The following is a 27,530-nucleotide window of genomic DNA, read 5'->3' as shown; positions in this document are numbered from 1 at the left end:
TGTGTCTCTGGAGCTTAGAGCCCTGGTTTCCTGCTGACTATCCGCTGGAGGTTGCTCTCAGTGTCCAGGGGCTGTCATGTGCTCCTTGCTACATGGGTCTCCCCTGATATGGCCACTTGCTTCTTCAAAGACAGCTAGAGAGAGAGTCTCTTGAGCCCATATGCTGGTAAGATAGTCTCATACAGTATAATCACAGAAGTAACATCCGTTCACTGTTGCCAGATTATGTTGGTTAGATGTAAGTCACAGTTCTGTTCCATACTAAAGGGACATGGGAATTACATACCTATAAACACCAAGAGGCAGGTCATGGGGGGAGGAGGGCTTGGAGTCTGTCTATCACTAGCAGCATGGAACCCATGCTGGAACTGAAGCAGCCTCCCAAGGACACAGCTGGCAAGTGGTCAGGAAGTGACGCAGCTACTGTCTTCTTTTCTCTCTATGGCTGCCAGGTCTCTCATCTCTGCTTCTTCCTCTGCATTTTCTCTTTCTGCAGACTTTTATGCTTTTGTGCCTATTGGGCCAAAGATGAATACCCTGATCCCCTATTTTCTCAGGAGATGCTGATGGCTCAACCAAACCAATGATCTTGCTACTCCCAGGCTTGAGTAAACAGCCTTGTCCAATCAAGCGCAGCCAAAAAGATGCAGAGTCACATAAACAAACACAGCTCCTGGGGCCTACTGCTAGGGGTGGGGACGCTTCTCAGCAATGGTAAAGTGTAAGCTGAGCAGATGTTCCCAAAGATGTCTGCCTCAGCTGTCTTTCCATGGTTTTCAGAGCTAAACAAACAAAAACACCCAAACCTTCAGGGAGCTACAAGAACAGCAGGTTCTCTTCAGGCTTCGAGGCACAGGAGCTAAATAGTGTTCAGCTTAGAAGGGGGTGGGGGGAATGCCCTCACTCCCAAGAGGTCAGGCTCAGTGCCTCAGGTCAGATCGTGGACCAGACACCACCTGCCCCCCACGCTGCCCCTGTGTCCTCCTCCAGCCCCTCTCTCCAGGCCCTCTTGATGGGTTTCCTTCCTCCTTGAGCTCAAGTACAAAAACAAAAAGCGCAAAGTCTTCATGCAAATCAGCTGTGCAAATACATGCCTGGGGACTCATAAACTCCAAGGCTTCATCAGATATACCCAGACAAATCTGAATTCTCTTTGGGTTCAGAAGATTTGTTGCCTTACAGAGCTGTCAGCAGGATTAGAGATGAGACACGTGAATCTCTGAGCCCAGTGCTTGGCGCGTGGTAGCTGCTCAGTAAATCGAGGCGGTAAGGGTAGCAGTGAAGGCAGAAGAAGAGGGAAAAAAAGGAAAAGGAGAGGTGGTAATGGCCCCAGTGATCCTTCTCAGCTGAAGTCCAGAGGCTTAACTCGATGCTCGAAGGCCTTGGTCCCCCACACGGGGCCCCTCCACCAGGCACAGCAACACCGACAGGAAGCCCGTTGCAAACACAGAATCTCTGGCCCCACTGCACACTCGCTGAATCAGAGCCCACATTTGAACAAGACCTTCAGCTGCTTCCTTCACATCTTAAAGTTTAGGAAATGCTGCTCTAACTCATTGGTTCTCAAACGTGACTGCACACTGCAATCATATGGGGACTTACGACCCACGGCTACTAGGGCCCCAACTGCAAAGATCTGATGTAAGGATGTTGGTATGCCTGCTGGGTGGGCTTTCTAAAAGCTCCCTGGGTGAGTCAAAGTGCAGCAGATTTTCAGAGATACTATATCAGTTAGGCTTGCATTCAGTTATACATAAGAGTGACCATGTTTAAAAAAAAAAAAAAGCCTGGGATTAGGCAGTCCAGAGGCAGGGGTAAGTAACAGAGGGCCTGGCTCCTTCAAGCCCCCAGTCTGCCATCTGTAGTATAAGACTATTTTCTTCATCATCACAGGATGGTTTCTGGGCCCATAGGCTCCTCATCTTTGCTCCAGGCAGGAAGAAAAAGGGATGGGAGAAGGGATAAGAACCATATACACATTTGAAGGCACAGATTAAGTTGGTTCTTTAACAAGCTTTCTGGGATGCCCTACCCAGCAGCTTTGGATTGCTTTGTCCAGAACTATGTCACATGGTCACATATAGCTGCAAGGGAGACTGGAAAGCTGAGTATTTTAAGCTGAACATGGGGTCACCCTGGATGGGAACTGTACTGCAGTTAGTAGGAAGGCAGGGATATTGGCTATCAGTCAAGAATCCAGCACCGGGGATGTACCTGCTGGGCTCCAGTTTCTGCTTTGTGGGACATTCCTGGCTTCCAATGGATCCATCCCCTGCCCTCTCTGGAGGGACTGTCACCTGCCAGAGACCAACAACCCAGTACTGCCTTCCTGTTCCCATCAGTGCAGCTTCCACCAGTTGTGAACAACGTTTAGGCAGGTCCAGAGTCCCAGCAGGAGATCTTGCCACACCACTCCAAGATCTGCCACAGTACCAAGGGCTGGAAGAGGCAAGGGAGGCAGGCTCAGTTCTCCCGGGAATGATAATGAAAGCATCTCTGTCTTCACTCAACTGCATAAGCTGTTTTCTGCAAAAGTACTTTGTAAGTTCCACAGAGTAACATGACAGAGAGGTTGCGATGATGATAGCAACAGAGTTCTAGGGGGACCTGAAGGCTGAGCCCTTATTCTCCAAGCTCTCTCTAACCTTCCTGTTGTCAGGAAACAGCAAGAAGTAGGCCCTCCCCCTATTCTCAGAGCAGCCCAGGACTGCAGGTTTGAGGCTGCTGAGGCTGCATGGGCTGGCCAGCAGCCCAGAGCTCCCAGCCCCCACCCCTTTCCCAGGCTGCTCTGCCCTTGCACCCCCAAAGGAGAGGAACTGTCCAGGACTACATTCTACTTCAGCAAATTATTCTGTTTTCAGATGGCCTGGGACCAAAGCCATGTCACTTTGCTGCAGTCTCTGCATATGGGATCTGGGCCAGCGGGACGGCTGGGGACACTGCGGGGTCTCTGGGAGAGGCTGCGGAGCTTCTTACCAGCAGTGCAATGTCACTGCGGCTGCCCACTCCTTCTAGTCCTAGTACTGATCCTTCACCCCTGCACCTGCACCCAGCCGTTACCCACGATGTGTGATAGCAGAGCTGTGCAGGGAGGGCCTAGGTGGACATCTCAGGCCTTAGCCTCCAGGTGCTGGGGCTGAGACACAGTTGGCCAGAGAGCCACTTGCTTAAGGACTAGGGTGGTGAGTTGTACTTGCCACATCCATATCCTGTCCAGGGGAACAGAGACAAAAGTCTGAGCTCTACCCCTGAAGGAGCCTATGACATCAGCACACTCGCTCCTCCATCCCAGGACCAATATAGCTCTAGCTTCCATTCTTCAAAGCAAGATATTACAGTTTCTAGGGTTGGCATTTTCAGTATTTCACATCCTCATAGAATTGAGCCTCTACTCTATCTAGTGAGCATCTTCTATAGCGAGCATCTTCTGTATTCCAAACCCCATGCCAGATTACTTCCATGCATTCTCCTATTTAATTTTCACAGCAACTCTGTGGAGCTACTGTTATCTATTTTATGGATGAGGAAACTGAGGCTCAGATCATGCAATAGTTAGGATTAAATTCGGTGGCAAATGACAGGGAACCTCAAGTCTCTAAGGCCTCTGGCAGCTCTGTGTTATTTCTCTAACATGTAGAATCCCAGAGGCAGCTGTCCACGGTGGTTCTGCAATGTCCAGGCTGTAGGTTTCTCCATGGTGTCACTTTATCCACCATTTCTGAGGTCACAAAGGGCTATGCCTTCTCCTTAAAGACATCCCCAGAAGTTGCCTGTGCCTCCTTTGCTTGCTTCTCATTAGCCAGAACTCAAACATGGAGCCACATTTAGCAGCCAGGGAGGCTGGGAAATATAGTGTTCATTTTAGATGGTCCTACACCCAGCTAAAAATTGGATGCTTCATCACAATAAAAATAGTTATGAGTGATTCAGAACACAGACTGCCCACAGAGTTGTCCTGCCTGGGTTTTCTACTGTCTCCATCATTTATCAACATGTGACTTTGGGTAGTTCATGCATCCATTTACTCAACAAATATTCAGTTAGCGCTTACTCTGTTCCAGGCACTGTTTCAGGAACTGGGGATACAGTAGTGACCAAAAAGACAAAACTGCCCTCAAGGAATTTACATTCTAGTGGAGAGAAATAAAGGAGCTAATAAGTAAAACACGCAGTGTGCCAGGTTCTATTGGGCGTTGGGAGAAAAATAAAGCAGACAGTGCAATTTTAGGCAGGTTCTGGTGAGAAGCTGGCATTTAAATGAAGTCCCTAAGGATTTCTGGGTGAGTGTTCCAGGGAGGGGAAGCACAGTGCAAAGACCTGAAGCAGGATCACGCCTGGCCTGATGGGGAAAGGCAAGGGGGCAGAGTGAGAGCAGAGTGGGTCTTGGGGAACACTGTCAGAATCTGGGCTTTCCTGTGGCTGAGACGGAGGCTGTGAGAAGTGGTGCTGAGGGAGGAATGTTAGGTACGATCCACAGGACCACAGGCTGCTGAGGGGAAAACAGACTGAGAGGGCAGACAGAGAGGAAGCATGCTGGTTAGGAGGCTGCTTGGATAACCCTGGAGAGCAGTGATGCTGGCTGGGCCATGGTGGAGGCAGTGCAGTGGGGAGGTCATCTGGCTGGGTCCACTGTTCTCCAAGGTGGAACTGGGAGGGTTTGCTACCACCTTAGTGGTGGGGAGTGAGGGAAGGGCACGATCAAGGATGATTCCAAGTGTACTGGCCACTGCCCATTTGCCAAGAAGGGCACAGCTGAGTGCAGCAGGTTTGGGGCCAAGGACGAGGGGCCATGTCAAGAGTTTGGGTTAGGACCAGTTGAACTTGAGGGACCTATCAGATCTCCAAGTGCAAAGGACAAGTACACTTGCAGTTCAGGAGAAGCCCGGGCTGGACAGAATATTTAAAGGCAAGAGGCTAGGGTGCCCGAGTGGCTCAGCTCATTGAGCATCTGCCTTCAGCTCAGGTCATGACCCCAGGGTCCTGGGATGGAGCCCTGAATCAGGCTCCCCACTCAGCGGAGAGTCTGCTTCTCCCTCTCCCTTTGCCTTCTGCTCCCCCTGCTTGTGCTCTCTCTCTCTTTCTCTCTGTCAAATAAAATCTTAAAAAAAAAAATCAGATAAAGGCAAGCAGCTGAAATGAGACTAAGGAAGTAAGTATGGTTATTTAATCTCAGTGCGCCTCACTGTCTTCATAGGTGTTATGAGAATTAAATGCAATAGAAGAGAAAGCACTTAGATCATTGCTTGGCACGTCTGTGTTTGTCGTGGTGGTATTGTACCTGCCTAAGCCTACTGCACTTACTGCATGGCTGACAAGTAGTTCAGGGGCTGTGCTGGGGTTCCAGAGGAGGTAGGTACCATGCTGGGTGTTCTAGAAAAGGCAGAGGCTGTGCTGGGGGTTCCCAGAGGCAGCAGGGGCTGCACTGGGGTTCCCAGAGAAGGCCTGCCTCCCTCGGCATTCATGGCTCTATGAGTTGAGCCTGCCTTCCACACTTAACTTCTGATTCTCTTTCCCAGACCTCCAAGCCTCTTGTCCCCTTACCCCAGACTGATCACTCTGGTGCTGTTCCTTCTCTACCACTGTCCCTAGTGACGCCTCTCTGTCCAAGAAGTCTTCTTCATTCACACCCCCAACCCCAGTCGGACATGAATTTGCTCATCTGGAACACCTTGGGATGCCTGTTCCTCTCTCCCTGGAGCCAAGCTACTCAGGTGCCCAACTGTTTCCCCTGCAGCCCCAGACTGGAAACTCCATGCAGGCAGGAGCCAGTCTGGTACATCTGTGCCCCAATGTCTGGCTGAGGGATGGGCCCCAGCAGGCACCCACTGTGGCTGCCGAGTGTAAATGAAGTAGGCAGTGGCAAGAAGCATGTGCTGCAACAGGAAGACAAGGTAGCCCTAGGCCCCTGGTGCAGAGGCGAGCAAGCCTCATGCCAAGGACAGGTCCTGTGTTAGAACTCTGCGGGAGCCTGAGGAGGGAGCCATCCTGGGCCTGAGGGTGTCAGGGAGACTTCACAGGGGGCAAGGGAGGGCGAGCACAGGGTGAGTCAGAGAATCCCAGGGCTTGGAGGGAAAGGAGGAGGGACTCCACGCAGGGCGCTGCCTCCTGCAAATGCTGGCGGAGAAGTGTGCAGGGCCCGTAGAGAAGACCTGCAGCAGGCACTGACAGGCCAGGGACCCCCTTCTGAGGCGCCTCTGTGGGAAACTGGGTTAAACACACCCTGGAGGTCCAGCATGCAGGGGGCTTGTGTAAGGCCCCTTACAATATTTTGTTGTTGTTGACATACAATGCTATAGTAGTTTCATAGGAATGACCATTTTTGAACTCAAAAAGGAAGCCCCAAGGTCTGACAAGGGCAAGGGCACTCCCTGCAGTGGACACTGGGCATCGTCCTCAGCGCCGGTGGGGCAGGTGGCACTGCTCAGGGCCAGGAGCAGGGACCTTGCACAACTCCCGGCGTCCTGCTGTTGTCCGTGCCCCCAGCTCCTGGCCACCAACCCCCTACTGGCTTGTGAGGTCTGAGGTGGAGACTTCCATCGCACGGTGATTGACATGGGCTTGGGGACCAGCCCAGCTGCATCTGAGTCCCGCCCTCAGCTTACCCACAGTGTGGGGCCAACACCCTACACCTCTGTGCCTCGGTTTCTCTTTGCTAAAGTAAGACTAACAAAAGATTGATTGTGAAGATTCAGTGACTTAAAACAGGTGAAGTTCTCAGGGTGTGTCTGGGCAGGTAGTAGGCGCCCAGTGAATGCTCACGACTATGGCTGTTTCTAATCGTGTTATTCAGATATGCCTGCATCTGCAGCCGGCCCGGCTGCTTGCCTTCCCCGGGCTCGCTGACCCACCAGGGACAGAGGGGGGCTCTGTGGGGCCAGGGCTCCCTGGACTCCTGGGAGGCCGAGGAAGCCTCCCCTTCCTATCATGCTCTGCCTCCTCTTTGCAGATTTTAACGAGAATGGCTTCATCGACGAGGAGGACCTGCAGAGGATTGTCCTCCGACTGCTCAACAGTGATGACGTGTCGGAGGACCTGCTGACCGACCTCACAAACCATGTGTGTTCCCCGGGGCCACACAGGCTGGGTTGGGCCGGGTCATCCCCCAAAGCCCCTGGATGGCAGGCAGGGTGAGGTGCCCTGAGGGATGGGCACACAGCTGGAAGCACTATTCCCCTGTGTTTTTTCCTTCTTCCATGGTCCATCCTTCCAAAGTCCCCAAGAACAGGTGCCTGAGCCACCCACTCCAAGAGGGCCTCTCACTCACACTGCAGTCACTGAAGGCAGGTGGCTCCAAAGCAGCTGAGCCTTAGAGGGACACATCACAATGTCCCCTTTCCCACATTATCCCAGCAAAACACAATGTCCTAGTGTCCTGGAGTGATAGTCCAAAGTGTGACAGGACACCAAGGCAGCCTCACGAATCTGTTTGTCCTAAGACCATGAGAACTCTCAAGTCCTTTTGGTCTGGATTGAAGCTAGAAGCAGAGAGAAAACCACAAGGGATCATTGCTTCTCCTCCACCTGACTGGCCCCTTGCAGTACAGAGCCCCTGCCTGTGGCCGGATGATAGGTGTGGGTGGGGACATGTCACCCAGCTCACCTCTGTACCCATTTTCACTGCCAAGTTTGTGCTAGAGACACGAAGGGGACTCATCCCATGATGAGACCAGCCCATGCCTTTGTCTCTGGTGGGGAGTAGCAAGGGGGGGAGAGGGGAACATCTGCTTCATGGTGGGGGTGGGTGGGTGTCAGGGATGCATGTTAAGCAGAGAGCCTGGCTATGGCAGCTCTTGGTGTGAGGCATCTCTCCCCCTTCACCTCACTTTCTTATTCGGGGCTCCTCTCTGCTCTCTGGCTGTCCCTCCACCCCTGGCCAGGTCCTGAATGAGTCGGATCTGGACAATGACAACATGCTGTCTTTCTCGGAGTTTGAACATGCGATGGCCAAGTCTCCAGACTTCATGAAGTAAGGTGTTCTGGGAGCGGGGGGAGTGCCCACTATAGTGGGGGTGGGGCAGGAAGAGCCAATGGGGAGTACTTTGTCAATTCTTTCAGAATCAGCAAACCCAGAGCTTCGCAGAAATTAGGTAACCTAAATTTCTAACCTTTAGATAGAGGGAGTGGGATTTTAACCAGCAAAGCCAAGATAGCATTCCAGGCTTTGCAAATGATGTGGGTGGTCCTGTCTTCAGGTGCTGCCCATCTAAGGCTGACCTGGTACATTGATGTCTTCTTCCCAGCCACCAGGGGATCCAGGACTGACTAGCGGGGGGCCTTTGCCACCACCTATCCTGCTCCCCTGCCCCCACAATTCCAGCAGTCACTGGGAGTCAGGGATTTGCACAGGGGTGTGAAGATGCTGGTCATGGAGTATTTCCAAAACTTGTTTCAGGCAGAAGGGGCATTAATGGTCTTATATCTTGGTCTGAACACCCTTTAGATGATTGGCCATCTCCATATTGCCCAGGCCATGTGTAACAGTCTTGTTTGGCTCCTTCCATTTATGGGAAAAGCACCACCCCCGGAGGAAGCCCATTCATGATGGAACAGCCCTGTTAGAACGCCCTTCTTGTGTTGAGTCAGCATCTGTTGGCATGTGTCTGCTGCTCCTGGGCCCTATTCTGCCCTTGGTCTCATAGTCTAAGTGAATTCGATAGCAAAGAATGCCCATTCAAAGTAGTTTAACCAAACAATCCGAAAAAGAACAAAGACAACTAGACCTCGGAGAACACCTGGTCAGGAACCGAAGGCAGTGCATTTTCTCCCTTCTCTGCACCTAGAGTCTCTGCCTCTCTCCTCAGCTCCTCTACATTTAGCTCTACATGCAAACCAGCAATCTCTCCTTTGTCAGACAGGAAGCCAGTCACTACCTCCATGCAGCAGTCTGCTGACTCCCAAGGAATAGCTCTCAGCTCTGATTCCAAATTCCCAGTCAGATGATCTGATTGGCCCAAGTTGGGTCAGGTGTCCACCCTTCCTCCAATCACGTGGCTGGAGGAGAGGATTCTCCAGGCCATCCTGGCTGCTATGGGGCCGGGCATGGGCAGACCCTCTGAAAGACAGTCCACACTTGGAACCACCCCAATTAAGGGTAATTCCTCTTCTTCCAGAACAGCCCAGCACATAACTGAGGCCAGAATCCTATCCTCTTTGCTTTCTCTTTGAATCTGCCCCATATCTTTCCATTGGTTTTGGTACCATGAGGTTCTGACACTTTTTGCTTTCTGGTGATGCTAAAAGGAACATAAAGAAGGCTTTGGGTTGGTTTGTAACAGCTGTAAACTGGCCATCCCTCAGAGAGAGGATGAGAAGTGGGCAAAGGAGGGTGCCTCCAGGACCACTATGAACCCAGAAATTGGAAGGCACTTTAGATCTGGAGCTCAAGGTGGCTCATGGCATGCTTTCAGCTCCTTTCGGATTCACTTTTGGGGATTTTGATGTGGCCACAAATACCTGATCTGCAGCCTCAAGGAGGGGACCGCTGGAACTTGGAATCAACCCTCTCCAGGTGCTGGGGGACTCCGATCAGAAGTATGACTTTGTCCCTGTCCTTCCCTCACTTTGAGACTATTATTTATTCAATAAAGCAAAACAAAAGCCTTTCCCTTGCCCCACCAGTTCATCTTTTGAATACAGGATCACGTAGAAGTACTTTTTATGAAGGACTGCTCATTCCAGGGCTTAAGTTTGCCAGTGACACCAAGCAAGCTGGGGTGACCATCTGTTTTGAGGACAGAGCTCAAATCCCAACCCACATCACAGCAGAGACCAGGCCAAATGGAATGTAGTTCACCAAGAAATCTACATCATTCCCTTCTTTCACTGGAGCTACATTCCAGCATCTCCCGGTGCTGACTGTACAGAGACGTATGTATAGAGGTCATTTTAGTTGGTGCCTGGCTTCCCAGTCCTTGTCAAGGGAGAAGACATCTAGTCCCACTTGGCACCCTCAGTCCCCAGGATGTGACAGTGCGTGAACAGCTGTTGAGGTTTGTTTACTTTGCTATTCAGCCAAATCCTGGAATGAATTTAGCCCCCACAGGGACCCTTTGGAGCCCAGGTGGTCAAGGAGTCTGGGCCATTAGAGAAGTCCCTTAGAGGGTCTCTGAGAGCTGACAGATGCCTCTCTGATGGGCACATGGTTTTTCGTGTTTACATGGTCCTCCGGGGAAGTGTCTAAACACTGGCTCCCAGGGGAAGGGCTGTTTCACTGCCACATGTACTTGAACTTGCAGTGGTCTCTGCCTTTAGGTCCTAACTCACCCATTCAAGAGGCAATAAATTTCCCATCGATTGGTAGAGTCCCTTGATCAAATCCAAGAGATGCTGGAATGTTGGAAAAAAACCTGTCGTGTGGATACATACCTGGCCTGAGGTCCCCATCCCAGATCCTGTCTTTTGAGGGGCTATCACCCCCATCCTGTCCCCTGCCCCAGCAGGCAGGCAGCCTCCCAGGAAGTGGGAAGCAGCAGCCTGGTGAGAGCAGGTACTCCAGAATCCCAACCACCAACATCTCATTTCCTTGAAAAGTGGCTTAGTCCTGAGTCACTCTCTCCTGTTCTATTCTAGAAATAGTCCCAGGGGCAGATGACAAATCAGCCTGTCCATGCCTGTCTGGGAAGAATGCAAAAGGTGGTTGCTTGACATAGCTTTTTCTCTCAAGCACCACAGGGGCCTCAGGACTGTATCATCCCTACTTTCCTGTCTCCACATGGACCACAAGCAGGTTATGTAGTGGAAAAAAGAGGGCTTAGGTCAAAACACTGGATCACCTCTAAGCTGTGTTGAGCTTTCTCAACTTTTGAGACTGTGTCTTTATCCGTAAAGTGGGGATAACACTACCTACCCCACAAGTTATCATGTAAACTAAATGATGCCAAGTCAGGGCTCAAAATGGAACTCCTTTGCATCTGACCCCCGGTGCAATTGTTCCATGGTCACTTCACCTTCATTCTCAGACATGCAATAATGAGGCCTCCTCGATTATACTAGTGGAAGCAGAGGGGAGGTATCTCTGTGCCTGACTGATCTGCCACCAAGGCTCGGGATCCCTACAGTCCTTGGTTCTACCTGCCCCCACCTCAGAGGAGGGGTGGGTGGGCCTACTAGGTCACTGGACATGGCTTTCCTACTGGCTTGAACCCCTGAGCTGAGCCATCCACAGCCCCTAAGACCTGGTGCTGTGTGACTCTCGGGCGTGTTCTTTTGTGGCCAAATGTTCCTGGAGCTCAGAGAAGAAGACCATGGGTTTGGTCATGGCTAAAGATTTTATTGCGAAAAGCTAACCTGGTCAGAGCCAGGCTCTCAGGCATCACGCTCTGAATTCAAAGTATCGGTCTCTCTTCTGCCGCTCCTGTGGGGACACCCTCTTCCCCGAGGGGAATGTCTGGTAGGTCTTCAGATTCTCAGGGGATACTCTTAAAAGGTTCCACTTCTTCTCTGGGCTCAGAGGAGGACTGGGGGGCAAGGACAGAGCCAGTGTTATATAGTGTGCCAGGGAGCTGGGAAGGAAGTGCCCAACCACGCCCTGTATGCCCGATATTCTGGCCCAACTTGACCTTCTGGCTGCTCATTATCTCAACATCTGATAAGTCACCCTACAGTTGAGATGAGAATAATTTGCATCTGCACAACGGTTCAGTGGTTAAGAGAGAGAACATGGGTGTCAGATTCTGGCTCAAATCATGCTGGAAGTAGACACATTTAAAATGAACTAATGTTAGTACATCTGTCTTAGCTTTGCTTCAAGGAGTAAATGAGGTAATGCATACAAAGCACTTCAATAATGCTGGACAAGGAGGAAACACTTAACAAATATAAGAAATGGTGATGGCGATGATGTTAGTGACGGTGGTGATAGTGGGGTGATGGTGATAATGGTAATGGTGGTGGTAGTCGCAGTGATGGTGGTCGTGTGATGGTGGTAATAGCGTTGGTGGTGATGGTGAGGGGTGGTGATATGATGGTGATAGTGGTGGTGGTGATGATGGTGATGAAACTCAGGAAAGGGCAAGGATTTTCCCCAGGCCACAGATGTGATCAGGGAAAGGGCTGAATGCAGGCATGGACCCTCTTAGTCCTGATGACCTGGTTGGTCCTCCGTGTTGGGTGTGAAGCCATGAGCAGCATAGGCTGCCAGAAAATTTGGAGAAGAAATGGAGCTGGGGCATCCCAGGCTCCCCACAGATCATGCCCAGAGTGATCTCAACAGGAAATATATCCCCAGGAGAGGCTCCACGTGGTTTCCAGGTTTGGTCTGACTCAGAGCCACCCAAGGGGCAGAGATGGCCAAGCCAGAGTCTTGGAGTTGGTGTCAGGAGATCTGGTTTTCTCTAGGTTCTACCTCCAATCAGACTTGCTACGCAGTACAAGTTTCTGAAGCCGTCACTAAGCTTGTTTCCCTGTCTATAAAATGGGCCCATCTATCCTACAGAGGCAGTTAAATTTGTGTCTTTCAAACCATTACACTCATTGGAAAGGGTTGCTGCCTTATTAATAATGGTGGTGATGAGACTTAGGGCTCTTGAGGCAAGGAAAGGGTCAGCATGTAGTTGGAAACCCCAGATCTTTCCACTGACCGACCTCCTGATGCCTCCTTCCCCACACGACACCTTGGCAGCATACAGGCTTCTGATTTCCATGCCTTGGTGTCAGGAAGGAGAGCAAGGCAACCACGTGCCTGGAATATCCTACAAGGCAGAGCTGGCCATTCCTGGGAAAAGCAGCTCTCCCAGATAACAGCAGTGAGGTGCCGGCAGTGGGGAACTTTCACATTTTGCTGGATGGACAGTTGGGCTTTGAAAGGTGTTTTGTAGTCCTGAGGAGAACGTTTTCTGAGTCTGGTCGGGGTTGGGGGTGGTGGGGGGAACCAAGTCCCTGCTCTGTGCAGTGCCCCCTGTGTCCGGCAGAGGGCAGCAGTTCCCCACTGCTCAGAGCCGCTGTGCCCACGTTTGGACGAGTGTAGCTGCAAGGCTGCCATTGCCCGAGAGAAGCCTGCAGATTCTGGCCAGCAAAGATAGTGGGGTTTGCTCCCCAACTCCCCATGCATCTGACCAGGAAAACACCCTTTCCGATTCTGCTCATTTAGGTTCCTGGCATCCGTGTAGGGCTGCCAAAAACCCTGACGCCTTGCTGTGTAACTGTTGCCCTCTGTACCTTAGGCTCTTTAGGGCCAGATCTGAACTCATTTCTCAGTCTGAGTGGCGTGTGCCTGGCTGAAAGCAGGTGCCCATGGACATGTGTTTGTAGAATGCATGAATGGAGGGCAGGCACTCACAGGTCAGTGGGGAGGGGGTACCGTTCCCACTCCTTCACAGGCAACACGAAGTAGGGGACCCGAGGCACCAGGCCTGTCTTGTCTAGATAGTACTTCCGATGCTCCTGTGCCATCTACAGCTCGACCCAAGGAAGAGATGACAGGCTGTTAGTGTGCAAGAGTGACCTGGGGCACCTGCAGTACCTGCCTGGCTATACCTGGGCAAGGGGTGGGGCTGCCTGCCCTTGTTGGAGTCCCCAGCTGGGTATTCTGCGACCAGTTCCCTGTCTGTCTAATGGGGATAAAGGCCTGCACCCCACCAGCTTTGCTAAGGAGAGTAAATGAGACAAGTGACCAGCAGAGGTAAGGTACATGAATCCTGGCTCAGCAGGTGGCACAGGTAAGCTTTGTGTGTTTGTTTCTCCCTTTCCCTCCCCCCTGGACTGGAGGTGCCCTGCATGAGAGTCATGATGGGGAGCAAAGGCCTTTCCATGCCCATTGACACGGTCTCGCCCCCTCGGAGCCTGACAGCATTGACCTGGTCCTCTCCCTGGGGAGGGAAGGTACTCTGCCCTGAGCATCTGGAGGTACCCATGTCCTTGAAATCAGGCTGGAAGGATGTTTGCAAGAGAAGTGAGGGAGAGGCTGGAGTTTCTAGGAACACAGCAGAGAATGAGCCCTGGCCCCCAGTGAAGTCCACAGGGCCATGGGGCAGAGGTGAGGGTGGGAGCATCCCCAAAGGCTCTGACTCCACTGACAGTGGGGGTGAGCAGGGACAAGAGCCCCAAGAGGCCGTGGGAGGGGGCATCCAGGAAGCAGAGTCCTGAGCCTCGTCCCCAGTGCCCCGAGCCAAAGCCCTAGGCTCCTTGCTAGGTCTGGGGCTTCAAAAAAGTGAACAGAGTCGCTCTTTGAGGGTGAGAGGTCTCCTCTGGTCCCCCCATGGCTTCAAGCCCATCCCCCTGCCTCCCCACCTTGGAGAGGAGGCAGCAGCCCAGGCCAGGGCAGCCCACCTGGTAGAAACCAGTGATCTGGGCCAAGCGGTCACTGTCCAGGTTGAAGCGGGTGTAGCTGGGGACGTGCAGCCCGCGGTCCCGGGTGAGGGAGCGCTTACTCAGCACCAGGTTGGGGTTTGAGGAGAAGAGGGTAGGGAGGTGGCCGCCTTTGCTGAAGGGAGTGTAGCTCCTCTCCAGGGCTGCGTTGCGTTGGTCCTGGAAGTACTTGAGGGTGGTGGTGCCGTAGGGGGAGCCGACGGAGAAGGCCACGCTGGGAACATGGCCCTGGTACCTGCAATGGTAATGGGGGTGGGGGGAATGGGAGGGGAGATGGGTGCAAGGTTCCGGGCCAGTTCCACAAGAGGCCCCTCGATCCCAGGGATGGGCTCAGTGGGCCCCGTGGGTCACTTCTGGGCCTTGAGAGGCTTCCCCAAGGTGCGCTGCCTGGTTCGGGGCTCCGGGGGAGGATGAGTGCAAGAGACTCCCGGCCTTTATGCCACTACCACCCCCCCCACCCACACACACACAGGATGGTCATCCCTCCAGCCCAGAGCCTGCTGCAGGGGCAAAGCACCAGGCCCCATCCTGAGCCCTGAGCAAGCCTGCAGGCGAGTCATTCTCCATCCACTCTGGGTTTGGCCCAAAGATGGGGAGGCCTCCTGCCGCTCTCTCCTTAAGGGTAGAGAGACTGTAAGAAGTTGGTGGGGACACGGCAGTGATGGGGGCTGTAAGATTTGTTGTAGCTATAAGGCCTGGGTTTAGGAGCTGCAGCCTGGTTCCAGCTCGATGACGCAGGCAGCCTGCAAGGAGCCCCATCGCCCTCTGCCGCCAGGAGGCCAACGAGAGGGAGGGGGGCTGGCGAGCGGGACCCCTGGAGACACAGAGCATAAGCACACATAGTACACTAAGGAGCCCCAGTCAGCTGAGATTTACTTGCTGTAGCCAAGTGAAGGGACAGCAGGCCATCCTCGAAGAGAGGGAGTGTCAGACTTTGTGCAAATGTTAAAGACCAATGCTTTCCCAGTCAGTGCTTCTCACCCCCTGGGACCAGGCCCTGCCCCCATGGTGCCCCCGAAATGGCCCTTGACAAGGCCATCAGGGGGCTCCTGCAGCACTGGGCATTGCTGAGATCTGCCTTCTCGAAGTGCTGCTTCTGGATTTTACAACACTGTTCTCTCCTTATCTGCTGAGGTTTTCACCTCCCTCTCGATCCTCCCCCCACCCCCCACCCCCGCCCATGACGTGCCTCCTCTGCTCTCTTCCTGTGGGGGTCTGTCCTGAGCCCACAGGGTCCCCTGGGGGATGGAATCCATGTGAAGGCCTTAACCGTCACCCTGTGCGGATGATCTGTGGTCTCCATCCCCAGCCCAGGAGTTCCCTCAGACTCCTGTCCGCAGTGGCACACAGGCCTCCCCCCTTGGATGTCCCAGGCGCGGTCTCCCCCCGCCCCCCACCTCCCCAGCATCTCGTCCCATCCTGGTGGAGAGCACTCGTCAGGCGGCCAAGTCAGAAACCTGACATCTGCCTCCCTCAGCTTCATCCTTCACATGCCATCAGTCCCCAAGCCCCGGGCTGCCATCTCCGCCCCAAGCTTGGGCCCTGCCACCTCTTACCTGGACTGTGGCGCAGCAGCCCCCCATCCTCTCAACTGTACTCTGACTTCCCACCCCTTTCCCATACTTCAGCCGGACTGACTTTTCTAAAGTCAAGCGCTGAGCGTGGCATTCACGGCCGTCTGGGAGCGGACCTCGCCTCCCCTCCGGCCTCACCAGCTGCCTCCGGCCTCACCAGCTGCCCTGCACCGGTTGTGAAGAGCCATCTGCAGTTTCCTGCATGTTCCTGCTCTTTCTCCCTCCCTTGGGGTTTGCCCTGTGCCCCCGGCCATCAGGAATGTCAAACCTGCTTCTCCTGCTGCTCGTGATGCTTGCCCCCCAAAAGGATCCTTAAGGCCTGTCCTATGGAGCACCTGGGTGGCACAGTCAGTAAAGCATCTGACTGTTGACTTCAGCTCAGGTCATGATCTCAGGGTCGTGAGATCAAGTTCTGAGCTGGGCTCCATGCTCAGCAGAGTCTGCTTGGGATTCTCTCTCCTTCTCCCCAGCCCCTGCCACTTGTGCTCTCTCTAATAAATAAATAAATCTTCAAAAATAAATACCTGCCCTATCATTTCTTTGAGATCCTTTCCTTGCCACCTCTTCCAGGTCTAGGTGGGTCCTGCTCTCTCTTCCCGTGGCACCACCAGCCATACCTCACTCCTAATGCTCTTGTCTGTTTTATGTCTTTGTCTCCACCACTAGACTGGGAGCTTCTTTTTTTTTTTTAAGATTTTATTTATTTATTCATGAGAGACACAGAGAGAGAGAGAGAGAGAGAGAGAGAGAGAGAGAGAGAAGCAGAGACATAGGCAGAAGGAGAAGCAGGCTCTATGCAGGGAGCCTGATGTGGGACTCGATCCCCGGACTCCAGGATCACGCCCTGGGCCAAAGGCAGGCGCTAAACCACTGAGCCACCCAGGGATCCCTGACTGGGAGCTTCTTGAGCAGAGCTGGATCACGTCTCACCTCTGGATCCCTGGTTTTCAGTGCCAGGTCTGGCAGGTAGGAAATGTTTAGGAAATGAACAAAATGAGTGGCCACGTGCCGATAGCATCAGTGACATTTCCGGTTGGACTGACTCACACAAATGCCCGAAGACCATGCCGCAGGTACCCCCAGTACCCCACCCTGGGAGCTCCCAGGGGATCTTGCCAGCCCCTGCGACATCATGGGTGTCCCCATGTCACCAGGCAAAAGGACACTGCGGTCGAAATCAGCGCTTCAGGATTACCTGTGGCAGCTGCTCTGGGCCTCGGCCTCCTCACCAAAAAAATTAGAAAGCAATGCATGGCTTCCTTCTTCCCATCTTCAGGCGGAAATCAAGAAAGCCAAGCATGGTAATGACAGGCCTTCCAATTGCTCTTCACTGTGGGCAAAATATAACAAGAGTCCTTCCCTGGTTCCTGGCCCTACCTCCCGTCAGCAGCTGTGCCTTTTTAGAATCTTGCAGCACTCGAGGTTGCCTGGGCCCGAGCAGGGAGTGAGGGGGAAAGCCCTCCACTGCACTCAGGCATTTGTCCAGCCTCACCTCTCCTGCCCGTGGCTTCTCTCTGCCCTGGAGACCATGACCCTGGGGATCCTAACCCACCCATTCCCACCTGCCTCTGCCCTTCTGCTCACTCCTCCTGAGTTCCTGGCTGATGGCTGGGTCTCCTTTCCCGGAAAGATGGTCAGCTGGTGAGGCCCATGAGGTCACCTTGGCCACTTCGAGGACAGAGTCCTCCTCTCTGCCATGGTTTACTCCCTCCTGGGTCCAGAGCCTCCCACCCTCCCATCAGTATTTCCCTGTTTCTCTCGGCCCCTGTTCTTTTCCTTCTCTCTTAGCTTCTTTCCCTCTGCCTACACACACACACACACACACACACACACACACACACACACACACACACATTTGTGTGCACTCTTCCCAGGCTGCAAAATCCTCTGGTGGGCCTTGCTGCCTCACATCCCACCCTTTCTCTTCTTTATTCCCGAATTTCTCTGCAAAATGTTCTGTACCTTCTACCTTTGTTTCTCCCTCTCCCGTTATTTCCTTGATCTCCCCCAGTCCGATCACCCTGCTTAAACGTGAGCCTGTGATTTTTCATTAAGGTAATGTAAGATCATCCAATCGCCAAATCCAACATCCTTGGCTCTCTCTTGGCAACACTCGCACTGATGCGGAAACTCATTTGCAAGAAACATAACCTGAGCAGTAGAAGCACGGTTCCTGAGAGCTCTTTGTGCTAGGGATGAAACCTAATAAAAATATAGGCTCAACAGTCAAGCAGCCAGAGACCAGCAGCAGGGAGCTATTCCTTCCTTCCCTGATGAGTCCTTTCACACGGAGGGGGCTCCCCACAGATGTGCCTCTGTCCCCCACTTGCTCTTCCATTAAAAGGTGAAAGAACATCAGGCCAGGGGGTTGAAGAGGGGAAGGAGGCTTGTTGAAGCCACCCCCACCCCTTTTCCTTGCAAGCAAACAAGCCCACACTGCTCCTGGCTGCTGCTCTGAGTGGACACTCTCTGCGCTTCAGGAGGAAAGCCTGCCCCCATCCAGCCCTGCCATCTCCTTCTGGGGTTCAGGATCAGCTCTGTTCTATCATATCAGCTTTCGCTCTTTTATCTTATTTCTCTAATGGTTCAGAATGTAGGGATGAAGGACACGCTGATCAGGTGCTGTCAAACCCCAACAAAAAGATGATAAAGCGACAGCATGAAAACTAAAGAAAGTTGTTCACAACATTCTTTAGGGACAAACGCATGACCCAAGAACATCAAACTGGCCAAGCGGCCATTCAGGTATAAAGGCAGCTGCCGGGCCCTTCCCGGCATGAAAGAGCTCAGGAAATAAAGCAACCTATAGGCTCTCCTTGCAAGTAGTGCTCGGTGACGAAATCCTGCCAACTAGGAGATGATTCAAAAGAAAGAAATACCCAGTAAATGTAGAACCTCTGTGAAAAGGGCTGGTGGTTAGCTTCAAATCTATTTAAAAGTACGGAACTAGAAATAGCAGCTAGGTGAAGGCTGGTTGCAGAACAGAATGTAAATGTTATAAAACCTGTCAAAGGGAAAAATAATTTCAGTAACAAAAATTGGGGGGTGGGGGGGGCGATGAGAGTGTACTAACGAAGAATTTATAAGCAGAGTCAGCCCCGGGGCAACTACATTTAAGACGTGTCATTGAAGGATACACAACACAGTGACTCTCACCCCTGGATGGTTTTTGTTCTCCCTCCCTCTCTCCACTTTAGAGGGATCTTTCCGGAATTAATGCCTCTTGAGCTGAATTACCATTTATCTCAAGTCTGGATATTCTTCCATTTTTATGCCAGTATCTTTCTCTTCTGTTAGGTCCTAGTAAGACTAAATTCCATGATTTTCATTTTAAAATAGCAAATGTGGCATGAACATATTTTTATAGAATTGCTTTGTCTGTCGAGCCAGCCAGCCAGCCAACCAACCATCGAGTCTTTTAGCTGAATAATGGGACCTGGAATGAAGTTCACCAAAGGCTAACCCTGGTTAATTCTAGGTCTTTGGATTTGGGGTGGTTTGTTTCTTTCTGCTTTGTACATGTATCTTTTCTTTTCTTTTTTCTTTTCTTTTCTTTTCTTTTTTTTTTTTTTAAGATAGTGAGGTAGTTTTAAGAATTACTTTACTGGGAACTCACTGTGCGCCGGGAGTCAGGGACCCAGAGGACCACAAGGCTCACCCTTTCTTCCTCCAGCCTACCCCCTCGTTCTGTATTTACTGTGTTACACGGTGGTGTGCAGGAGCTGTGCTGGAAGTGGACGCTCAATGCTATGAAATGCAGGGAGGGAGGGCCACTCCAGGGAGAAGGTGGAGCTCCACGAAGGGCCCTCCATTGAGGTCAGGCTTTGAAAAGAACTTCAGTGTGAAGGGGGACGGCCTGGGAGCTGGTTCTCTTCCTCCACTTATCTTCTAGATGCTTCCAGATGCCCCAGAGTCCTCTTCTCTTTTCAGAGACCCAGTCCTCTGGGAGAGCTCGTTTATGTTGGACTTCCAACACTGCCCATACACCAAGGATGCCCAGGTCTGTGTCTCTGTGTTTCTTCTTCCAGCTATGGATCCACACACCTAATTGTCCACAGAGGGCTTGCCCATGAATGCCAGACTCAGCTGAATGGAAACCAGCCTGCTCCTCTTCCTGGATAGCTCTGCCTTGCTGGATGACACCTATATTCACCCCTCACAAGCCAGAAACCAGGATTCCCATCACCTCTCTTCTCCATCTCCCTCCTGTCCCTAAGTCCTGCTACTCTCCCATGGCTGCCGCTTCCTCTTGGCTCATTAGGACTGTCCAGAATCTTCTAGCCAGTCTCCCAGACCAAGTCTCACCCCTCCATCCTGCTGTCCATGCTGCTGCCAGAGCCATCTTTCTCAAGGATGCATCACCAAGGCTCACCTCTCTCTTCTCACTTCCCCCAGGCGCCCAATTCCTCAGAAGTGTCACATCTCTAGGGTCTCACATGCTGTCTGCACCTCTAAGCCTTTGCGCATATTTACTTTACCTGGGATGCCATGGCCCCTCCTGCCCCCAGGGAGTTCCTCACCCACTCACAGAGCCAGGGCTCTCTGTCACCTTCCCGAACTACACACTCTCTACCTAGCTTGTATGTGTCACACCTTCCATCCCTGCTCAGGAGCACATTGGTCCACCTCCTCTGCTAATCTGTGTTCTCTATCCTCAGCACCTACGCAGCACCTAACAGAGGATAAGTACTCAATAAATGGCTGCTGGAGGAAGCAGAAGTCCATGAACCCAGGGGGTCATGTCCCTGAGCACTGCTTTATTTTTTTTTAATTGGTCTTATTTTTTATTTTTTAAAGGTTTTATTTATTCATGAGAGACACAAAGAGAGAGGCAGAGACATAGGAAGGGGGAGAAGCAGGCTCCTTGTGGGGAGCCTGATGTGAGACTCGATCCCAGGACCCTGGGATCACGACCTGAACCACAGGCTCAACCACTGAGCCACCCAGGTACCCCCTGAGCACTGCTTTAAAAGGGCTTGGCTTTGATCAGCAGAGCGCACACCACACACAGCGTCCCACCCACAGGGGCCTTTTGCGCTCCTCTGAAGAAAGGAGCTATAGAAATGTGACGTGTTCCTGTGATTCTTCACCACCCCCAGGCTCTTTGCCATACTCCTCCTCTGCTCCCCGATTTTCCACCTTCTCTGAATGCCAAGATATTTGCATCCCAATAGAATAGAAGCCCTCTCCTCCGCAATCCTCCTAAGGTTCTGCTTAGATTTCAGATCTTGTTCAGAATTTGCTGCTCAGGGAGGGGCACGGGTATGCCCACATATGTGCACACGTTCACATTCATTAGCACCAGAGGACACATTCACATTCATTTAGCACCAAAGGCTAGCCAGGTCTATGTCCCCTGGATACACTTGCATGTGTGTGCCTTGAGCGAGACCCTGTGCAGTTCTATGGTAAAGCTTTCCAAAGGTTTGTTGTTGGTGATTGTGTGGCCGATCAACGTGGAGAGAACAGAAGAGAATGGCAGGTCTCATCCCGGGGCATCAAACAGTCCCCATGGTGCTGCCACCCCTCCTCCTTGCCTCCCTCATCCGCTGCCTGGCTCCTCAGCCACTTGCACACGAGCTGGGAGACAGTGCTCAGCCGGGGCCCCAGACAACAGTCCTCTGTGTATCTCTGTGTGTACAGGAAGCAATCCCTCCCTGTCTCTTGATGGCCCTGGTTGGCCCCATACCTGACATTAAAATTAATTACCATGCCATCAGAGATCCCACGAGCAGCCTTATTAACTAATTAACTTGTGACTATTCGGCACGTCCTTGTTCCACACTTGCTTTCTTCTCTACAATTCCTGCTGAGTACAGTGAGATCAGATCCTTCCCCTGGGCAAAAGCTTTCAAGGGCTCCCCATTGTCGATGAAATTAAGAACAAACGGGCCAGACGCTCAAGGCCCTGCTTGACGTGGGGCTCTGGGAGAGGTCTTTCCAATCTTCCCATCCATTGCCACGTTGCAGCTTTTCTACTCCAGTTAAATAGGCCATTTGCTGTTTTGGAAGCATATAGGGCCAGCACCTCCACCCCTGCCTTTCCTCAGCAACCCCCTCCATCCCGAAGACACTGTCTCCTCCTCTCCCTGCCTTGTGATCTTAGCCATCCCTCAAGGTCCATTTCCAATACCCCCTTTTCCATGGAGCCACCCACAGACCATGCCTGTCCTCTCCATTGAATTGTCTATGCCCTTTGTCTCTTTCTCTGTCTCTGTCTTTCTCTCTCTCTCAAGTTCTTACTTACATAATCTCTACACCCAATGTGGGGCTCGAACCCACGACCCCAAAATCGACAGTCACCATGCTCTTCCTACAGAGCCAGCCGGGCGCCCTCTTTTGTGACTCCCTTATGTCCCACTTCACATTCTTGCTGTGTTGTAATTATCTGGGCCTTTACTCTATCTAGTGTTTCTTCCTGAAGCATAAACTCTGTGGAAAGAGAGGGAGGTGTTCTACCCATATCTGCATCCCTGGCACTGCTGGTGCTCAGGAGACACCCTGTAAATATTCATTGAAATAAACTGACAAGCAGAGGCACATTCTTAAGGGCTGATGGTTCTTCTGGAAAGAAGGAGGATCCCTGTTACAAAGCCTATGTCTCTAGGGGCCCCTGACCCCTGTTCATAGGAAGCCTTCCCCGTTCTTCAGGGTTATGTGAGAGGTAACAGTGGCCTGTCTGGGCACATGGAGTCTCCTATATCCCGTTGGCATATGGCCTAAGTAGCTCAGGATGTACTGGCCTGTCTTCGGGGTTGCAACTCCAGCGCCAGGCCCCGGGCTGACACAGAAAAGGGCTCCTCTGTCCCAGCCTGGCCCACACCTGTCTCAGCCTGCAGGTAAGGTCTCAGGCCTGAAGCAGCTGGCAGGAGGTGGTGGGGTGCTAGCTGTAGCTGGTACCGGCTCATACTGGCTGAAGGGAGCTGATTATTAAATTTCTAAGATTTTTTGAGCTGTTGTTGAACAAGCCAGTATTAAATATTAAATTATATATTTTTAAAAAAAAGAATTATGTTCTGTAAAGTCATAAAGAAATTATATTGAGGGATCCCTGGGTGGCGCAGCGGTTTGGCGCCTGCCTTTGGCCCAGGGCGCGATCCTGGAGACCCGGGATCGAATCCCACATCGGGCTCCCTGCATGGAGCCCGCTTCTCTCTCTGCCTGTGTCTCTGCCTCTCTCTCTCTCTCTCTCTCTGTGACTATCATGAATAAATAAATAAAATCTTTTAAAAAAAAAAAAGAAATTATATTGAAAACAAAGGGAATAAGCATTCAAAACTCATCACTACCTAATTATGTCACTATGTTTTACTACCGTCTGTGTTCTGGACTTCAGCTACATCTCTTGCATCTGTAGGGTAGAGTTACTGTATAGTGTGTGCTGCTGTGCATCTCTTCCAGCTCTGCCCTGTGACACCATGTTGATAGCTTGAAATCAGCCGCAGGGGGAGTGTTTTTATACCACAGATAGTAGATGAATGCTACAAGCCAGGGTTTTTTTCTCTCCAGAGAGCAGGTTGTCAACATTTACCAGAGGATCTACTGTATGGGGATTCTGGGGAAAGGGACACAGCCACCTGCATGTGGCTACCTTCTCAACAATGTTCACAGTCCTGACAGTGGAATCCACTGATTTTAGGGTCCTGAGGCCCTTGAGGCAGATGGGGGCACAGCCACCACTCTAGGCAGATAGAGGAAAGTGGAGGGGGTGCAAGTCCCCCTGCAGTAGTAGTCTGGCCATGAATGAATGCACAGCGGCAGGTCAAGTGTTTGGACCGAGAGCCTGGTAAAGTGTGGTGGGAGGCAGAGAGCAAGGGGATGGATACCATTTAGATCTGGCCTGCAAGCAGGAGGCACAGTGCCCCACTGAGGCCGGTCTCATCCCTTGAAAAACATTACAATCCCAGAAACTCGGACCCAAGAATCCCCTACTCACTGCAGGGAAGGCTCACGGGTCAGACAGAGGCAGGGTGCCTGAGGGCTGTGTTGCTCAGAGCAGCAAGAGACCAGGTGGGACAGCCTGGCCAACGAATTTGAAGACCAGCATCCTGTTTCCCTTGGTACCCAGAATCAGGCCTTGAACACTGCAGGGATCTCACTAATGATACAGATAACATTTGGACAGATGGAGGACAGTCTGGGTGTTGAAGTCACACAGGTATGGCAGGGTAACTTGGTAAATGACCCTAGGCAAGCTGACCATTGCTCATCTGGGTTGTTGCAAAGGTTTTTTTAGAGAAAGTCTATAAAGAGCCCACCACAGTGTCTGACACATAGTAGGTGCCCATGCCTGGGGGCTCACAATGCTACCACAGAGCATCAGGGACCTGGTTCAAAGCCAGTTCTTCCATCACCAGCCTGGAGCTCAGGCAAGTCCCCCTGCAGAACTCAGTGGCCACATCTGGAACAGGAGGGGGCTGGGCTACATGATCTCCAAGGTCTTTACCACTGTGAATATTCTCTGCCTCTATGAATAAAACTGGTAAGAGGGATGATTTGAGTGTCAGAAAAGACCGGCTGTGCTTAAAATCCTGTGATTAATATTTGAAAAGACACACAAAAATAATAATTATCCAAGTGTGGTGGGGAATCTTGGATTCTTTCATTAAGCTAACAAAATGAGGTAGCATTTAGAAACATAAGATAACTCAGTGCATTCTTCACTGATGGGGATCTTTAGGGACAGCATAACCCTCCCAGAAAGATCCACAGCAAAAGCTGTAGATACAGACTCAGCTATTCAAACTAGTCCAGTTCATGCTTGGAGCCTTCTTTATGATTCACTTGTTATCACAATTTCTAGATCAATCACAAGACAGGGTGCTCAAGGGAACTGCAGACAAGTGGCAGGGATAAAGAAGCAACCCAGGATTGCTTTTGAAATACACAACTCCCCCTGCCCATGGGGCAGAGTGGGGGAACACTTGGGAATGGTTAGGTTCCACCTGGGGATAGTGGGGAACTTAAGAAAAAAAATAATAATGTACAGAATTAAACTCCATGATAAACACCCAGGATGATGTAAATACCATGATCCAGGGCTGCAAAGATGGCTTTGAACTAAGCCTTATGTGTTTACACTCTAAGAGGAACCCCTCTAGGGCAGCCCCCTGCTTGTTTGTCTTATCACAACACCTGGCACATCCCAAGCACTCAACATGTCTTTGTCAAAGGAATGCCTAAATGAAGGAAAGAATTAATAGGAAAATCCTAAGCCACCTTTTCTTACACACCCAGCTTGACATCAGGAGCATCTCAAAATCCAGTTCGTGCCCTCCATGCCTGGGGCCACCCGTAGGAGAAAGACGAGGATCTTACACCCTGGAAGAAGGGGTTGGAGTGGAAATCTCAGACACTTTGAGAGAAAGGCCAAAGAATGGAAGAGACAGTCAGACTTGCATCTTGGATGTTTGGAGCTTGATAACAGCCAGTGAAAGGAAAGGTAGGTTTGACCCTGCATCTGAAAATGTAAAAGGTTAAGACAGATCTGGGGACCCAGAGGCATTCAAGCCAGCATCTGTGACGATTAAGTGAGATGGGGTGGGAGTGGGGGGTACCGACCACAAAGTCCAGGGGCCCTGCACTCCACTGAGAAATAACTACTGCCCGACCCGCCTTGCCAGATTCTTCGAGCCCACCCCGGGGGCCCACCCGGTCTCTCCTTTTGTCCTTCAACCGACAAAGATGACTCTTGAGCGAATCCTGGGTGCGGAGCACTGGTTTGGGGCCCGAAAACCCTGCTCCCTTCTCGGGCGCCCCACGCTCTCGCTCCCCCCGCCCAGGGGTCTCCAAACACCAACCTCGCGCAGCGGCTCCCTCTCCTCCCGCTTTCCCGCGGCCCAGGCTGGGGGGGGAGAACCTGGAGAGCCCCAGGCCGGCCCCGCCAGGGCTGCTCGGAGCGCACGCCAGCCCCGGGAAGACGGCGGCCGGTGCACGGGGGCGCGCAGGGCGGAGTTGCCAGCGGGAGGAGGGGTCTAGGGGTGGGGGGACCCCGACCGGCGGGAGCGGCCTTACCCGGGCATGAGGCCGGGAGGCACGTAGGCGGCATTGAACTCGCTCAGCAGCGTGCCCGCGCTGCGGGAGGCCATGGTGGGTGCAGCGCCTCCCCGCCCGACGGTCAACAGCCCGGGGCACCTGGCAACCGCGCGCCTGGCAACCACAGGGGCCGCGCGGCCGCCGCGTTCGGGGGGCGGGGGGGGGTCCCTCCTGGCGCCTGCTCGCCTGTGGCCCCCAGCGGCTGCGTTCACGTCCAGGGATGATGGGCTCCTCTGCTTCGCCGCCCGCCCGGGATGCGGTGGCGCCGGGATGCGGGATGGAGGTGGAAACTCGCTGGAGAGGCCCGCGGAGTGTGCCCCCCCCCCCCCCCCCGTCCGCCGCAGGCCTCGCCCACCCCGCCTGGGGCGCCCTGGCTGCGGAGGCCGAGCAGAAAGCAGCAGCCCCATCGCCGCCCTGCTCCAGGAGCCCAGGAGGCCGCAGGGACCCCAGGAGCCAGCGCTCGGGCACCCCAGTCCCCCAAGGGGATTGTCTTCATTGCTCTCTCACCTCTCCCTGGGAGCTTTCTTCTCACCTCGTCCTGCCCGGCAAACTACTCTACAAGAGTGGTTTATAAGTAAGGGGCAAAAAACAAACCCTGGAAACGTCTGGGTGTGTGATTTACACCTGTCCCCAGTTCTGAAGTCCAGTCCACAAGGTTAGCTGGTTTGCACCCCAACTGGGGATAGTGGAGAGCAACCTCCCGGGTGAGGTTTTCTTGTAATGATGCCTCCCTCCTGTAACTGGTGCCCCTACATCCCATTTCTCCAGTGACCCTCATCTCAGCCCTGGTCTTTAACTGGGGTGTGAGAGAGTGGTGGCAGCCTCCAAAGGCAACGTGTTCTTTGCCACTTGGAGCCAAACCTGCCTCCCAGCTCCCTTGCAGCAGTGCTAGTATCAGTGAGAGCCCCCTGCAGTTTATCCTCGGCCTTCACAGTTTCACTCAAATCCTGTCGGAGGAGAGGTGTTATCTTCACAGTTTGACTCTGTGAATGGCAGCTGATGAAGACCATAGACACTAATGAGCTTGCAGGATGCTTTTGCCACCAGAATTCTCAAAAGGCTTCCTCTGACAGTTAACAGTGGAAGCCACAGGCTTCCAAGAGGTGCAGGAAGCAGGAAAACAGGCCTAGGGAGGAAAAGGATCTGAAGGGGAATGAGTGGTTGCGGGCCAGGCAGAAGGACTCTCCACCACGCCTTCAAACCGCAGAGAGATCTGTGTATTTCTAAATTCTCCATGCAGGGATCCCTGGGTGGCGCAGCGGTTTAGCGCCTGCCTTTGGCCCAGGGCGCGATCCTGGAGACCCGGGATCGAATCCCACGTCAGGCTCCCTGTGCATGGAGCCTGCTTCTCCCTCTGCCTGTGTCTCTGCCTCTCTCTCTCTCTCTCTCTCTCTCTCTCTGTGACTATCATAAATAAATGAAAATTAAAAAAAAAATCTAAATTCTCCATGCAGAATATAAGCAATAATAAGAAAAATGTTTGTAAAAGTTGTGAAAGAACAACCCTCAGTTCAGGTGTACTATACTCCAGGAAGAGATCCTTCCCCCTTGCCCCCGCCAACGTCAAGCGCCCACTCCCCCCCTCATCATGAGTTCCCAGCTGACTATGCCCCTGAA

General features: G+C 52.5%; 2 protein-coding genes across 9 annotated transcripts in view; one reads left to right on the top strand and one right to left on the bottom strand.

The window, feature by feature from the left end:
* The window catches only part of CIB4 (calcium and integrin binding family member 4), a 50,603-nt gene extending 41,001 nt beyond the window's left edge, over positions 1 to 9,602 (top strand). For 5 of the 8 annotated variants that reach the window (XM_038561014.1, XM_038561013.1, XM_038561016.1 and 2 more), the window contains exons 5-7: positions 6,947 to 7,056; positions 7,878 to 7,966; positions 9,408 to 9,602. In XM_038561014.1, coding sequence (XP_038416942.1) covers positions 6,947 to 7,056; positions 7,878 to 7,966; positions 9,408 to 9,438 — 230 coding nt within the window. In that variant the 3' untranslated portion in view covers positions 9,439 to 9,602. Of the gene's footprint in view, positions 1 to 5,589; positions 5,712 to 6,946; positions 7,057 to 7,877; positions 7,972 to 9,407 lie in introns of all 8 variants that reach the window. The other 3 variants (XM_038561010.1, XM_038561009.1, XM_038561011.1) reach the window with 2 other exon arrangements.
* A 1,646-nt stretch (positions 9,603 to 11,248) lies between these two features.
* On the bottom strand, positions 11,249 to 26,007 carry FAM166C (family with sequence similarity 166 member C). Its single transcript, XM_038561018.1, has 4 exons — positions 25,893 to 26,007; positions 14,266 to 14,539; positions 13,277 to 13,389; positions 11,249 to 11,456 (listed from the first exon to the last, which is right to left on the bottom strand). Exons 1-4 carry the CDS (start codon positions 25,964 to 25,966, stop codon positions 11,312 to 11,314), a joined length of 606 nt encoding a protein of 201 aa, XP_038416946.1. The 5' UTR covers positions 25,967 to 26,007; the 3' UTR covers positions 11,249 to 11,311.
* Between the last annotated feature and the right edge of the window lie 1,523 nt (positions 26,008 to 27,530).

This window comes from Canis lupus, chromosome 17 (genome assembly GCF_011100685.1).
Source record: "Canis lupus familiaris isolate Mischka breed German Shepherd chromosome 17, alternate assembly UU_Cfam_GSD_1.0, whole genome shotgun sequence".
Lineage (NCBI taxonomy): Eukaryota > Metazoa > Chordata > Mammalia > Carnivora > Canidae > Canis > Canis lupus.
Note: the sequence above shows the minus strand (reverse complement) of the source record. Positions and strands in the feature narration are given on the sequence as shown.

What these genes read in the sequence shown, in the direction of transcription:
- FAM166C (XM_038561018.1), bottom strand. Translation starts at nt 25,966, where the DNA reads ATGGCCTCCCGCAGCGCGGGCACGCTGCTGAGCGAGTTCAATGCCGCC. An exon ending in AGATCACTGGTTTCTACCAG is followed by an intron (nt 13,390 to 14,265) that starts GTGGGCTGCCCT and finishes GTCGAGCTGTAG; the next exon opens with ATGGCACAGGAGCATCGGAA. An exon ending in TACCCCCTCCCCACTGACCT is followed by an intron (nt 11,457 to 13,276) that starts GTGAGTGCCTGC and finishes CTTGCCCCCCAG; the next exon opens with TCCTCCTCTGAGCCCAGAGA.